Source organism: Schistocerca gregaria, chromosome 10 (genome assembly GCF_023897955.1).
Source record: "Schistocerca gregaria isolate iqSchGreg1 chromosome 10, iqSchGreg1.2, whole genome shotgun sequence".
Classification (NCBI taxonomy): Eukaryota; Metazoa; Arthropoda; class Insecta; order Orthoptera; family Acrididae; genus Schistocerca; species Schistocerca gregaria.
This window is the reverse complement of record NC_064929.1, coordinates 149,123,465-149,139,313: the sequence shown is the minus strand read 5'-3', so window position 1 is coordinate 149,139,313 and position 15,849 is coordinate 149,123,465. Positions and strand designations below refer to the sequence as shown.

The 15,849-nt window shown below is 41.4% G+C and overlaps 1 protein-coding gene across 1 annotated transcript in view; it reads left to right on the top strand.

Moving 5' to 3' along the window:
• The window catches only part of LOC126293217 (odorant receptor Or2-like), a 115,148-nt gene extending 99,736 nt beyond the window's left edge, over window positions 1-15,412 (top strand). Inside the window, exon 7 of the mRNA XM_049986339.1 lies at window positions 15,356-15,412. Within this exon, the coding sequence (XP_049842296.1) occupies window positions 15,356-15,412 (57 nt within the window). The remainder of the gene's footprint in view (window positions 1-15,355) is intronic.
• Window positions 15,413-15,849: the final 437 nt, after the last annotated feature.

Sequence of the window (15,849 nt, the reverse complement as noted above, 5' to 3'; positions counted from 1 at the left end):
TTATTAACTTTCGTTTTTATTGAATGATGTTCCTCTTTCATCATGGTAATAGAAATTTGAACTTTCCAAAAAATGTTAATCAAAAAGTGCTACCAGCGTCCAGGGGAAACTACTTCTCTCATTGTCCCCATGGTAGGCTGTGGGATCCCTTGAGAAGTATCACAATAGCCCCTTTTGGCCTAATGATGGTGATCATAGGTCTTGGCATACCAAAAGAGGTGTTGCCCCGGATATCATACTGGGCTTCTATTTGGTAGGATCAAATGTCAGATTCCCATCTAGCCATATTTATTTAGGTTTTCCTACTCCTCCTAAGATGTGTACTGGGATTATTCCTCTGACAGGTAAGTTTTGAGATTCTAAGCTGTGACGTACGTTCTCGAAAATGTTTCACATTCCTCTTTTCTGAAATGTAAAATAAACATAATTTAAAAGAAAACATTTTTCACCTTAAAAAAAAAATTCAAGTCAGAAAGAGCTAAAATAGACGTAATGGGATTTTGGTGAGCGACACTGGATGTCACCTCAGCAAATGTAAACATCACCGATGGTTCAGCACACCATATTGTGCATGATGTGCTTCAGTGTCACATGTGTGCAAGATGGCTAATCAGATGGAAAAGAAGAATGTGAAATATTTTTGAGAACATACATTACAGCTTAGAAGCTCAAAACTGACCTGTCAGAGGAATCATCCCAGCACACATCTTAGGAGGAGTATGGAAAACCTAAATAAGTATGGCTAGATGGGAATCTGATGGGTTGAAGCTGCGATTGACATTGTCATGATTAAGAATGGTGCAACTTTTCAGTTGTTTCGTCGATGACTTGTAGCAAACAAGTTGTAATGTACGATTCAGCATTAGCTGCTCTTCGATTCTCTAAAGCAATGGTTGGGATGCACTCAGGGTAAACAAAGAAACAGGTGACAATTTTGTTGAAAGAGCTTTGCTATCCATTACCCTTTCCTGGTTTCGCTTCATCCTGAAACTCTCAAATATTTGCTGCTTAGTTTCCAACTCGTATCAATACATCCACGTCTTGTGTCTTGTTACAACATTGTTCATGAACTTCTCTTTTCCACGCCCGAGTTGAGTAAGCATGTAAGTACCTTCCAATTGCAATACAGGTGCCACAAAAATGGCGGCCAAACAGGCAACATGTATTCTTCCAAACTCAACATGAGGTGACAAAAGTCATGGGACAGCGATATGCACATATTGTACAGATGACAGCAGTATTGCATTCACAAGGTGTAAAAAGGCAATGCATTGGCAGAACTGTCATTTGTACTCAGATGATTCTTGTGAAAAGGTTTCCAAACGACTGAAATTAACAAACTTTGAATGAGGAATGGTAATTGGGAACAGACGCTTGGGATATTCCAGTTCGGAAATCGTTATGGAATTCACTATTCCGAGAGTCACGGTGTCAAGAGTATGCTGAGAATACCAAATGACAGGCATTACCTCTCACCACTGGCAATGCTGTGAGAGGTGGGCTTCACTTAATGACTGACAGCAGCAGTGTTTGACTAGAGTTGTCAGTGCTACCAGACAAGGTACCAACAAGTCACTGTGCAAGCTGGTAGTGGCCCCTTAATGGTGTGGGCTGTGTTTAGATGGAATGGACTAGGTCCTCTGGTCCAACTGATCTAATCATTGACTGTAAATGGGGATATTTACAGTAACTTGTGTATGAGACCCCACTGGATATGGATATGGCATTAGTTATCAGAATTGTAGATGCCTGTGATGTGATTCAAAACACACCAGGGAAATTTGTCAGGGTGTGTCAGAATCCTGTTCACTGATGTCATGCTTCATTGCCATCAGTTTCAGTATATTTTGTAAGATACAGTACAAATGGTATGTTCGCATTGTGTCACTGAGGGCGTTTGCAGTTAACTGTAACTAACGCAAAGCTCCTTAAGCTGGCTTTTCCAATCCCAGGTTCCTTACCTCAAATTATTTGCTGGAGAATCATCTATGTTCTATTAAATTTTTGCATGCTCTCATAGAAACACACTGTAGAAGAGAGTAGTACACTTTAGCAAGCAGTGTAAAAGTAGCTTGGCATGAACAACACAGCAGGAATATTAACCATTTTTGCAACAACTGGCTCTCAATAACACTTACAGTCTGTATAATAAAATATCAAAGTAATAATCATTACAAGTACAAAATTTGCCTTTGGTGTGTTACTACTAACTTGGGCATAAGATTATTTTATCAGCTGAATTATTGGAAAATACTGTCATTCAAATGGTTTACAAATAATTATATTATTTTCTGTGACTATTATTTGTGTTCTCAAGGAGAATTCACCTTGTTATACTATTTAGCTCAAATGGGATATGTGGTACCTGGATCTAGTATAGTTTGAATAGTTGTAGCTATTTACTTATTGCAGATCACAAATGTTAGACAATTGGCGAATGAACATCATTAATGCTGTAGTTGTAATCCAAATCTGGCTCAACAATTAACTACTGACCCAGAAACTTCATCTATATCTACATAAATACTCCGCAATCTACCATACAGCGCGTGGCGGAGGGTACCTCGTACCACAACTAGCATCTTCTCTCCGTGTTCCACTCCCAAACAGAACGAGGGAAAAATGACTGCCTCTATGCCTCTGTATGAGCCCTAATCTCCCTTATCTTATCTTTGTGGTCTTTCTGCGAAATGTAAGTTAGCGATAGTAAAATTGTACTGCAGTCAGCCTCAAATGCTGGTTCTCTAAATTTCCTCAGTAGCAATTCACAAAAAGATGCCTCCTTTCCTCTAGCGACTCCCACCCAACTTCCTGAAGCATTTCCATAACACTCACATGATGATCAAACCTACCAGTAACAAATCTAGCAGCCCGCCTCTGAATTGATTCTATGTCCTCCCTCAATCGGACCTGATAGGGATCCCAAACACTCGAGCAGTACTCAAGAATAGGTCGTATTAGAGTTTTATAAGCGGTCTCCTTTACAGATGAACCATATCTTCCCAAAATTCTACCAATGAACCGAAGACGGCTATCTGCCTTCCCCACAACTGCCATTACATGCTTGTCCCACTTCATATCGCTCTGCAATTTTACGCCCAAATATTTAATCGACGTGACTGTGTCAAGTGCTTCACTACTAATGGAGTATTCAAACATTACAGGATTCTTTTTCCTATTCATCTGAATTAATTTACAATTATCTATATTTAGAGTTAGCTGCCATTCTTTACATCAATCACAAATCCTGTCCAAGTCATCTTGTATCCTCCTACAGTCACTCAACGTTGACACCTTCCCGTACACCACAGCATTCTCAGCAAACAGGCGCACATTACTATCCATCCTATCCAAAAGATCATTTATGTAGATAGAAATCAACAGCGGACCTACCACACTTCCCTGGGGCACTCCAGATGATACCCTCACCTCCGATGAACACTCGCCATCGAGGACAACTAATCTATCAATATGCTCAGATCTAGGATGAATACAATATGTGAACCACTAACTATATACATATGAAATTATAAAAACTGTTACTTCCAAAACTGCACAATAATTAACCTTTATGCTGGCTCTTCAAGTCTGCTAACCAGTAAGTAATTTGAATCTTTTTTTTGCAGGTAACTGTACTACTGAACTAAGATTTCAACAAAAACAATCTTTAAGCTGAATTCTTAACATCTTTTCTTGGCAATTGGATTTAACCATCCTCTTATGAAAAATATGTGGAGTAGATCAAAACTGCATAATTGTAACATTTACTACTTCACAAAGTTAGTGAAAGTTTACTGAAATGACTTTTTAGCTCAGAAAAATAGGATACTCAGAAATATAGCACTTGGTTCAGGACCCTTTCTCAGTAAATCATCAAGGATAAATCAGTTGCTCTATGCAAAGTTTAAAGAATACAATCTTATTATTGAAGAAGAAATGATATAACTGCTCCATGCAGTTATGCAGTACTCAACTGATTGAGATGAAGGTGGTGGCAGCATTGATCTCCTGTGGCTACTCAAAAAAGATGGCAAAATTATCCATGGCTCTTGCTGTGTAACAAGCTCTGAAAATTTTCTTCTTATCTTCGGATCTCCATAGTACAGAGCTAACCAAACTATACCATGCTTAATAAACCAAGTTACTTCCACATCTTGCTGCTCTTCTTATCTCGTTCAGTTCATAAGATGGGAACACTTTTCCTGCTAGCTACTGACTGACTGTTGCCAAAAAGGAGCCTTGCAGTTTGACTGCCAGCTCCATCTCTTCTCCAGTTTCATTGTGGAGGGACTTGCCTCCAAGTGTTATGTGATTACAAACCTACTTTCCATAGGCACGAACCAGTATTACAAGTAAAATTTTAACATCTCCATTCTTTTACAGTACATTACCTTCTATATTCTGACCTTTGTTTAAATCAAACAATGGAAAATCCATGATGGAATGTAACAATACAAGAGAAGGAAAGTTGCTACTCACCACATAGCAAAGATATTGTGTGACTCTTTTTATTGTGCCTATTGTGACTCAGCATTTCCGCCATACGGTGAGTAGCAACTTTCCTTCTCTCATATTGTTACTGCCCTTGGATTAATTATATTAACATAAATAATGAATACAAATTTAACAGATGTTACATCAGAAAGCTTGGTGGTACAGCAGTCAGACAAAGATGTTAGCTAAGAAAAATATAGGTAATATTGATAGCAGTGTTAACAGTCTCTAAATTTTTGGGTTAATTGTGTAAGTTACACATGTTGTCTCACACTATGATCATTGTGCAACATGAGTGGCATACAGACAGGAAAAAGTGTACATATTCCAGTAGCGCTCTGCTAAAGATTACACTGAGGAACTGAAATGGTGCGGCAAGTGGAAATATGACTGATAGTGTGATTCTTGTGGGCAAAATGCCTATAACGCACACAGGTTCACCACGAAATACTGGCACTGTATGGAACAAATGTAATATTGCACCCAGTCAAAGTGAAATTGTGGTAACAATTTGACCAGGCCACACAGAAGTCGGTGATGCCGATTGGGCAGTCCAGATCTTGCACCATGTGATTTCCATCTTTTCAATAACCTGAAAGAAGATCAAGGTGAAAGGAGATTTTCCAATTATGTGGACATTGACAGAACTGTTCTGGAGTAGCTCCCTGATCAAAGAGTGGATTTATATTGTCGAGGACTTGATGACTATGTTCAAAAATATTGCCACATATCTGTGTCACTTTGAAGTGTAGCACAGCATCCTATAAAAGTTACTTGACCTGCTATAATAATGTGTAACTTACTTTTTGATGGCCCCTCCTACATCAGATGAGAGTCCTTTTTAGAACCATGTAACAATGCAAAATAGGACAAAACATCCTGAAGTGTCAACTGAATATTGAAGGCATAAGCAACTGTGCCAATACTTTTCGTGGCTCTTATGTGAACACTGATGCAAAATTGTCTCTATTTCAGTCTTAGACATTCCTATGGATGTTTCTCTCTGATGAAGATGCACACAACATAGATGCTTTTTGGGAACACAATTCTCTTTGGTTGACACTCATGAAATTCACAGCTGATGGAAGCCTGACAATGATGAACTTTTTCTAACCACAGCAGTCTCGTCTGAAGTGACTTGGGGCCTATACGATAATAAAAAAGCATCATAATATTAATACGTGAACATTGAAAATTAAAGTATCAATTTTTAATACTAATTTTAAAAGGAGGCCAGTGAAATTTACATAACTCAAAAGGTACTTTGCCATAGATGTGCACAAAGAAATCTGGTGTGTAATAAGCCGTTAAGAGAGGTAAAAATAAGTAGATATACACACATGAGAAAAGTTTTCCTGTCTCTCACACTGCTACCAACTCCTATCACGTGTACTGCCCAGGTTCTGTGACAGAAATGACACATAAAAGTAATAACATGTGAAATCCCGTCCTTGGGATGTTTTTGTTTAAATGTTGCATGCAGTTCATTTGCCGTAACACAAGTATACTGGGCAGCAACAATGTCACAAATACTATGTTTCTGATGTTGTGAGTAGTGAAAAGCAAGACATCTTAATAGCAAAGCATTCAGCAACAACACATACTGTACATAACATTTTTTATTGGTGATGTGTTCCCACTTACTTTACTCTAAAAGTAAACAGAACTATCTTTGTGTTCATTTGCTGCCTTTTCCACAAAACTTGAAGTAAGTTCCTAATGTTCAGTTTCTTAATTCTGAATATCTACAACTTCCCCTGAATACAGGAGCTACGTTTGCCTTAGGCTATGCCTCAAAGAAGAGCAATAAAGGGCCGGATTGAAAGACTAAGAGCGAGAGAAGACAGTTTCCAGTAGACAAAGTAATAGCAATAAGTGGAAATTGATAATGATATTGTACTGTTGTTTTGAACACTACATTTAAATATGCTGAACGTAGTTCCAAATAATTTTGAGAGATATGACTGATTGTGTGATGCATTTACAGTGCAGATTTTGTAATGCAAAACAATTTGCATCTGAGATTACTTTACGTGATACAATGGCATTCACATTGTGTTGTCATAAGGGATAAGTTAATGTGCTGCTGTTAACACAAAATTAATTTTCCAATGCACTGTATGAAAGACTCACTTCAAATGAGAGAGATCAAAGAATTATTTTAACAGTATTTGTAGCTAAAATTCAGCATTCTTTATAGTCAGTTCTGAGGCTAAAATTTAGACACAGTTTTACGTGGAGTATGCAGATATTACGTGTCGTAGATCAGTAATAACACACTTTAGCTGTCGAACGAACATTTATTTAAATACAAATATTATTAATTATAAAAAATAATAAATATTTAAACACAAGTATTATTAAATACAAGATGTCTGTACAAACTTAGTGCACAGAGAAGACATAGACAAATCAAATCAAAGGTGATCAGGTTCAAAGATATGGCGCTTTACGCCACAAGCGCTACCGAAACCCCTCCCCGCCCCTCTCCTGGCAGTGCGGAGCACGGCGGAGAGGGAAGCTTCCTCACTTGAACACAAAATCCTCGTGCCAGCACAGCAGTTAAAGGTGGTGTCCAGCATGAAAAGAGGGCATCTTGGAAGCCACGCCGACAGGGTCACGTGTGTCAGACTGCTGCGCAGGCAGTGGAGCATTGCTGGAGGTCACATCGGCGGCATCAGTGGGCAAGGCGGCAGCGATGGCAGGCAGACCAGAGGCATCGGAATGCAGTTTGGAGAGGAACCACGCCGGTTTTAATCAGTTAACTGAAATCGTATTGTGTCGTCCATTGAGAAGTATAACAAGAGTATTCACTCAGAGACATAAGATATGGTATGGGCCGAGTGAGGTGGTTGCAAGGCTATGCACATGGAGTCACCAAGCGGATTTTGAAGTCACATGATACCAAGTCCTTGTGCACAAACATCGGTGGTGTAGTATAAGGGCGAGGTGAGGGTGGACATAGGCAAGTGATTTCATTCCCATGTAGAAGTTTGGAAGCGTTAAGAGGCCCAGATTTATGAGGTACAGGTGGGCTCTCTGTGGTGCAGATTCTATGACAAGTGCCATTGCTGATGGCTGAAACCTATGAAGGGGGGCAGGCAGAGGAGGACAAGAGGGGGGACTGTTGTGACAATGGTTCACTGACCTCGCCGGGCCGGAATTGCGTGGGCGGGGTGTCAGCAGCGACAGAGGGTGTGGCGTGGCAGTCATGCAATGCAATGGATCCCGTGAAGCGAGAACAGGAGCTTCCTTGCCGGGCTGGAATGGCGTGGGCGGGGTGTCGGCAGCAGAGGACGACAGAGGACATGAGGCGGCAGCTATGCGAAGCAAGGGATATTGCGAAGCGAGAACATGAGCATCTTGTAGATTCACCTGCAACAGCGTAGAACCGGTAGTGGGAGGAGGGAAACTCGACACAGGAGCAATGCAGTGTGATGGTGCAGTAGAAGTGAATGATGGCTCCAAATGATGCAGCTCTGTGGACAGACTGTGAATCATACTCCGTGCGCAAGCTAATTCAGCAGAGGCGGTGGGAATGCGTTATGTGTGTGGATTTCATCGACCTGTGTATGCACATCTGATAAATCATAGAGTCGTGCAGTAATACTCTTGAGCAGAGATGCACATGTGAAAGCATAGCCAAGGGGGCAGAGAGCAGAGTCACGCCGAACTCGTTCGAGCACGGAACGGTAGAACCAGACACATGGCGGAGCGTTGCAGCCTGCAGATCTGGTGAAAGTTCATAATGGTGTAGAAAGTCCAACCCTATCACAGATTCATCCATGTCAGTGACATGGAAAGTCCAAAGAAAGGTGGTGACTGGTGATAGGTGAAGCAACATCTTGATGGAGCCAAGGACCGCAATAGGACAGTGATTTGCAGCTATCAAAGCGATTATAGTAGGAGAAAGCATTTTGCCTGCGTGCTTGGCCAGGATAATGCTGATGTCAGCGCTGGTGTTGATGAGAAAGCAAGTGCCCAATGACAAGCCCATCCAGTAACCGGTATGGGTGGAATGGCCGGAGCTGGTACGAAAGCGGCGGAGGGCAATTGTGGTGTGACCATGGAGTGATGGTCGTGGAACCTGGTGCAGTCGAGGCAACCAGTGTTGCCAAGATGGCATGCAGAGCCGGTGCTATGACGTCAGGGCATATAAGAATGTGCAACCCCTTGTACATGAATGTTCGAATTACAGTTCTCGAATTTCGTCGGTACATCAGACCAAACTGAAGGGGTCTGCTTAACTGAGGGTGAACCACAATGTCCAGCACTTGATTATCGTACATAATGTCACTAACTGGTGTGCACTGTGCGTGTAGTAGCTGTTGCTGCATAGTTGCACTTGACGGTGGCCATGATGGGCCGGTTACGGTTAAGTGGCTGCCGGCATGGCTGGGTCTAGGTAATTGTTCACTTTTCACCAAATGCACCTTAGGTACACTAGTAAATATGAAAGCACAGTTAATAGGGCGTGAGGTACTAGCACAAAATGACACTGGATGATCCATTGTTCCGAAGACAATGCAGACCAGTGCATAAAGCCCTTTAATGATGAAACGAGGCACAAAATAATTCCCGAACACACGATGACAATGTCAGGGTCACCACTGTGGATATTATGTGTTGTAGATCGGTAATAACACACTTTAGCTGTCAAATGAACATTTATTTAAGCACAGAACAAGGCAAATACAACATGGCTGTACAAATGTAGCCCACAGAGAAGACACAGACAAAGCAAATCAAAGATCATTGTGTCCAAAGATATGGCACTTTACACCAGAGGATCCAGAAGTTTATCACTTTAAGATACATGGCATAGATGAGGACCAATGATTTCTGTGTAGGGTCATTCAACATGTCATATGCTGTTATATTTTTACTATACCAACCCTCCTGATTGAATTTCAGTCATGATACCAGTCCTTATAAATCCTTAAAATAGAATTTTGTTTTTTTTTACAACATTTTCTCTGCAAATGTGTATTACAGCAAACAATTTCTGAACTGCCGTTATTTTAAGACTGATACATGACAAATTCTGAAAGAATTGTAACACACAAATCAACAGCTACACGTAGTGGTCAATGTAAGAAGGGTCCTGTGTACCTGTCATGAAGGTGTCTCTACCACTGTCGATCCCACTCAGATTTCTAAAACACTGTCTTCAGACTGAAGTAAAATACAATACTTGTAGTCTGCCTTTAGGTCAGGGACAGGCAGTATAGAAAGCTGACCCCAAGCCCCCAATAACACTCTCAAATGATGCCGTATGACATAGGATGATGCGACAGCCTTAGCACCGAGCAGTCTTATGACGGGTGTTCGATCTATATTTACACTTTATTTATTCCCAACATTTTTATTGTGCCATCTTGATGCATCATTGCAGATTGCAAGTATATAGTGCTTCAGTCTAGCTGTGGATGTCAGGACAGTCACTATGAGTGTGCATAGTACACCTCATTTACCTACAGCTGTCATTACATGAGCAAACAGTGTGGAGTGTGACCATTAAGGACAGCACTGGACAATGTGGTTTTTGTGGAAGGAGGACATAAACACTGTTGATATTCACAGGTGATTGGTGGCAGTGTGCGGAGGTTGTTGAAGCATCGTGAAAACCTGTGTACAACAATGTGGATGGCCGAAAAATGGAGAAAGTAAACAGTTCCAAAAGGAAAGTGACTGAGGTAGCATCAGTCAAGATTTCAAGAGTGGGAAATCATATTCAGCAGAATAAGTGTCTCATGTTCAGGGGACTGGCGGAAGCCACAGGATGAACCAGGAGAACTCTGCACTGCATAGTGCATGAACACGTCAAGCTAGGGTAGGTGTCTGCCAGGTGGGCTCCAAAATTCCTGAATGCAGCACAAACACAATAGTGCAAGGACATGCACAGTGGTCTCTCTCAACACTACAGCCAGGCTGAAGTTGTGACTGAAAACGAAATGTAGATGTAGATGAGATTCAGATTCACTGACATCAGCCGCAGGCTGATGCCAAATGAATGCAGTATAAGCATAAGGGCAGTCCCATGCAAAAGAAGTTCTGTATGCTGCCTTCAATGGGAAAACATGTGGCCATAGATTTATGGGACAAGGATGGAATCCTCCTCACTGACTGACTGGAACTAGGAGCCGCTATTAACAACATGGCACATGTGGAAACTCTTCAGAGGTTGCACTGTGCAATTCAAAAGAAACAGCTGGAAAATGGGCAAATGTATGCTCTTGTAACACAACAATGCTCAGCACGATATGTGTCAGACAACCACAGGTATCATCACTGACATAGGGTTCCAGGTACTGCCACACCCGCTGTATTCTCCTGACTTGGCCATTACTGATTACCACCTAGTCAAGGCTATGAAGAAACCCCTGCACTGATACACTTCACAGATGTGCAGGAACTGCAAGCAACTGTCCTGTGGTGGGCACAATAGACTCCAAAACAGTGGTTCGAGGAAGTATACAGAAGTTTCCACAGTGGTGGCACAAGTGTGTGCACCACCTTAATGGAGCCCATGTTGAGAAAGTACATGTATCTGCCGGGAGCAGATGAAAAAGTCTAGAGCAATATGGAACACCCCTAATATTTTGGTTTGTTTATAAAGACTGCATCAGTCTCATGCCTAAAATTGTACTTAATTTTTTTTTACAAGAAGAGAGTACAAAACATTTATCTTGAACCTGAATCTTCAACTTAATAAATCATGTATGCTAGTCAGAATAATTAACATACATTCCCATTTTGTTAAATACCATTCACTGAGATACTCAGTAGTTGGTGAAGTATATTGCACCATATTTCGTTTAAAGGCAGCTAGGAAACAAGATAAATCTGTATGATCTTCTTTGTTAGTAAGAAGGCAGCAGCTAGAAACAATGCTCAGCACTTGCAGCTCCATAATATGATAACTGATCAGAAAATATGTTACAATAATATTCAGACTGAAAATTATTCTGAGACTCTAGCATGGAATAATGCCACCTATGAAGGGGGCTGTGTAAAATTATATCACAATTGCTTTGTTCTGTGGGACTGATAGATGAGTACTTACAGGTTTATACAGGTGAATCCAATAGTCTTTTGTGTACCATCAACAACTGGAATAAGATTAGCGAGAAAATGATTGTATGAAACTGTGTACCCTCTGCTATACACCATACTGTCATATGCAGATTAGCTGTTGAAGAAAGTTGCATATGGACTAAAATTCTTTCGTGCAGTTGTATTTAGATTGTAGATCCATATCTGACTGTTGTTAGCTTATGGAACTTGTCACACAATAATATAAATGAATACATCACTGAACAAAGTGGAATGTAAAATCATCATATTTTTTAAACAGTAATGCTGTTCAGTTTTGTACTCTGTGTATTCTGTTTTAAGTATCTGCTATTTGAGAAGCACACACCACTAATTAAACTTGTGAGATATTTAAAATAGTATATGTACACAAGCAATGTGTACCTCTGTGTTATTTATAGCAATCATTTGTGTTGCAAATTGTGTTACTCTTGTGTGAGATAAAATGTATTAACACATTCATATGTATTTACAGGCATACTCTGTATCCTACATAGCAATAACCTATAATACATTGCGTTAATGATTTTATATATACATGTATACAGTATATGAGCAGAACAGGTACAGATATTGTGATCAATGCTTCTTTAACATGAGGGGGATACCCAAAAAAATTGGAATTATTTGTTAAAAGCTATATATTTTCAAATTGTTTACAATACAACCATATCCCCTTCAAAATACACTCCTGGAAATTGAAATAAGAACACCGTGAATTCATTGTCCCAGGAAGGGGAAACTTTATTGACACATTCCTGGGGTCAGATACATCACATGATCACACTGACAGAACCACAGGCACATAGACACAGGCAACAGAGCATGCACAATGTTGGCACTAGTACATTGTATATCCACCTTTCGCAGCAATGCAGGCTGCTATTCTCCCATGGAGACGATCGTAGAGATGCTGGATGTAGTCCTGTGGAACGGCTTGCCATGCCATTTCCACCTGGCGCCTCAGTTGGACCAGCGTTCGTGCTGGACATGCAGACTGCGTGAGACGACGCTTAATCCAGTTCCAAACATGCTCAATGGGGGACAGATCCGGAGATCTTGCTGGCCAGGGTAGTTGACTTACACCTTCTAGAGCACGTTGGGTGGCACGGGATACATGAGGACGTGCATTGTCCTGTTGGAACAGCAAGTTCCCTTGCCGGTCTAGGAATGGTAGAACAATGGGTTCGATGACGGTTTGGATGTACCGTGCACTTTTCAGTGTCCCCTCGACGATCACCAGAGGTGTACGGCCAGTGTAGGAGATCGCTCCCCACACCATGATGCCGGGTGTTGGCCCTGTGTGCCTTGGTCGTATGCAGTCCTGATTGTGGCGTTCACCTGCACGACGCCAAACACGCATACAACCATCATTGGAACCAAGGCAGAAGCGACTCTCATCGCTGAAGATGACACGTCTCCATTCGTCCCTCCATTCACGCCTGTCGCGACACCACTGGAGGCGGGCTGCACGATGTTGGGGCGTGAGCGGAAGACAGCCTAACGGTGTGCGGGACCGTAGCCCAGCTTCATGGAGACGGTTGCGAATGGTCCTCGCCGATACCCCAGGAGCAACAGTGTCCCTAATTTGCTGGGAAGTGGTGGTGCGGTCCCCTACGGCACTGCGTAGGATCCTACGGTCTTGGCGTGCATCCGTGCGTCGCTGCGGTCCGGTCCCAGGTCGACGGGCACGCCCACCTTCCGGTGACCACTGGCGACAACATCGATGTACTGTGGAGACCTCACGCCCCACGTGTTGAGCAATTCGGTGGTACGTCCACCCGGCTTCCCGCATGCCCACTATATGCCCTCGCTCAAAGTCCGTCAACTGCACATACGGTTCACGTCCATGCTGTCGCGGCATGCTACCAGTGTTAAAGACTGCGATGGAGCTCCATATGCCACGGCAAACTGGCTGACACTGACGGCGGCGGTGCACAAATGTTGCGCAGCTAGCGCCATTCGGCAGCCAACACCGCGGTTCCTGGTGTGTCCGCTGTGCCGTGCGTGTGATCATTGCTTGTACACCCCTCTCGCAGTGTCCGGAGCAAGTATGGTGGGTCTGACACACCGTTGTCAGTGTGTTCTTTTTTCCATTTCCAGGAGTGTACAATTAACACATTTGTTCCATTGGTGCTTCCAATGTTCGAAATATTTTTTGTAGTCATCTTTAGAAATCGCTGACCTAACCTCCCTCATTTTCTTCTTTCTACTGCAATATTGTCAAACTGGTGTCCATTCATGCCCCTTTTCATGCATGGAAATAAGAAATAGTCAGGTGAGTAAGGTGTGTGGGGCAGCAGTACCATGCAATTTTTAGCCAAAAACTGTCTAGCAAAAATGTCTGTGTGTGCATTTGTGTCATTGTGGTGGAAGAACCAGTCTCCTGTCTACCACAAATTGGGTCTTTTTTGATGAACACTGTCGTGCAATCTTCTTAAAACTTCCACATAAAAAATTTGATTGGTGGTCGGAACTGGTGGAGCAGACTCTGAATGAACTAAGCCCTTGGCATCAAAAAAGCAAATAAGCATTGTTTTGATGTTTGATTTGACTTGATGCATTTTTTTGCATGGAGTGATGATGACATTTTCCATTGGCTTGACTGTTGCTTTGTTTCTGGGTCGTAACTATAGCACCCTGACTCATCACCAGTAATGATGTTTGACAGGAAAACCGGGTCACTTTCAAGCCATTGTTTTGAAGCATGGCATGTTTCAACTTGATATTCCTTTTGATTCAGAAACAAACTTGGCAGCAATCCTTTTCATTCCCAAATCTTTCATTAAAATTCACTTAACTTAGCCCCAAGATAACTCACTAATCTCTGACAGTTGATCAATTGTCTGTCAATGGTCTGTCAATGGTCTATGAGCACAAGCTCTCAAATTTTTAAAAATATTTTTGTCAATCTGGACGCCCAGAATGAGACACGTCACCATTTTTAAAATCAAGCAAACAACTTGTACACTTGAGTTTTTCCCATAGTATCATATTAGTAAGCTATTTCAACATTAAAACAGTTTCAGCAGCATTTTTACTGAGTAGAAAACAAAATTTCACAGCTGCATGTTGTTCACTTAAACTTGCCATCATAAAAAACGAAACAAGAACAAAACACTGTTAGCAGAAACAGTCACTGCAGGTGAAGAGAACAATTCAGGTTGACAACACAGGTGGCACTGAACTGGTAATTAGTTCCTCTATAGACGCCTAGTGGCAGAAATGTGCACTACACAAGCTCTGCCCATGGAAACATTATTCTGGGATTTTTTTTGTGTACTCCTTCAAATATTCCCACCTCATTGTTTTAGTTGTTTATCCTGTGTGTCTAATAGCCTTCCCACAAATGCATCACATAATTTACTACCTGATGTTTTCTCCATGGTCGTAACTGCATCACAAAGTGGATTATGCCTGTCAGTACAGACTATCTGGTTTGTGTCCATGTATCCACACATCAATACATGACCTGGTGCCCATGGGAATAAAAGCATTAATGGTTTGCTTGTGTCATTTGAACTTTGAGATATTAACCAACCTAAAAAAATGCAATTCATGCAGCAATAATTATTACCCTGCTAATGAAGTACTGTTGTAATTTTGTTTAGTAAACTATTCTCCGTCATTAATAGAAATATCTGTGTTTTTCTATAGACTTGTCCCATATCTACATAAAATGTCACAGGTCCAAATCAAAATAAATAAATACAACAATAGTAAACTTACTTTCTAGTCTGACATGCACTGTTGTGTTGTGTTGCAGCTGATGAAGGCCTCCTACTCATACTACACACTGCTCAGGCAGCTGGACACCAAATGAGCCACGGAATATGTACTGAATGAGCGGATAGGAATGCAATGAGCAAAAAGGAAACAGGACACTGAAGTCTCTTCTTCACAGAACATACTGTGGGCTCCAGCTCACAGACAACCACAGCAGAAAGAACAGCAAGAATGAAAACTGTCTGCTGCCCCATATGTAAAAAGAGAAATTCTAGAAATAAAAAAATCATATTGTAACACTTCAAATTTTGACCAAAGACCTTTCATTAACATCTGCAGTATGACCAGGTCATCAATGACTTCATCATTTATTTAGCAAATCATATAGTCATGGACACATTGTAATGAAATTTAAAACAGTCTACATTTCTTCTCTTAAAACAGGCCACAGCTGACTTCCTCCCCCATCCTTTTGCTACCAAGTGTTAAGTGTCAAATGCCTGTGCTATCCATGATATGTTACACTCCTAATTT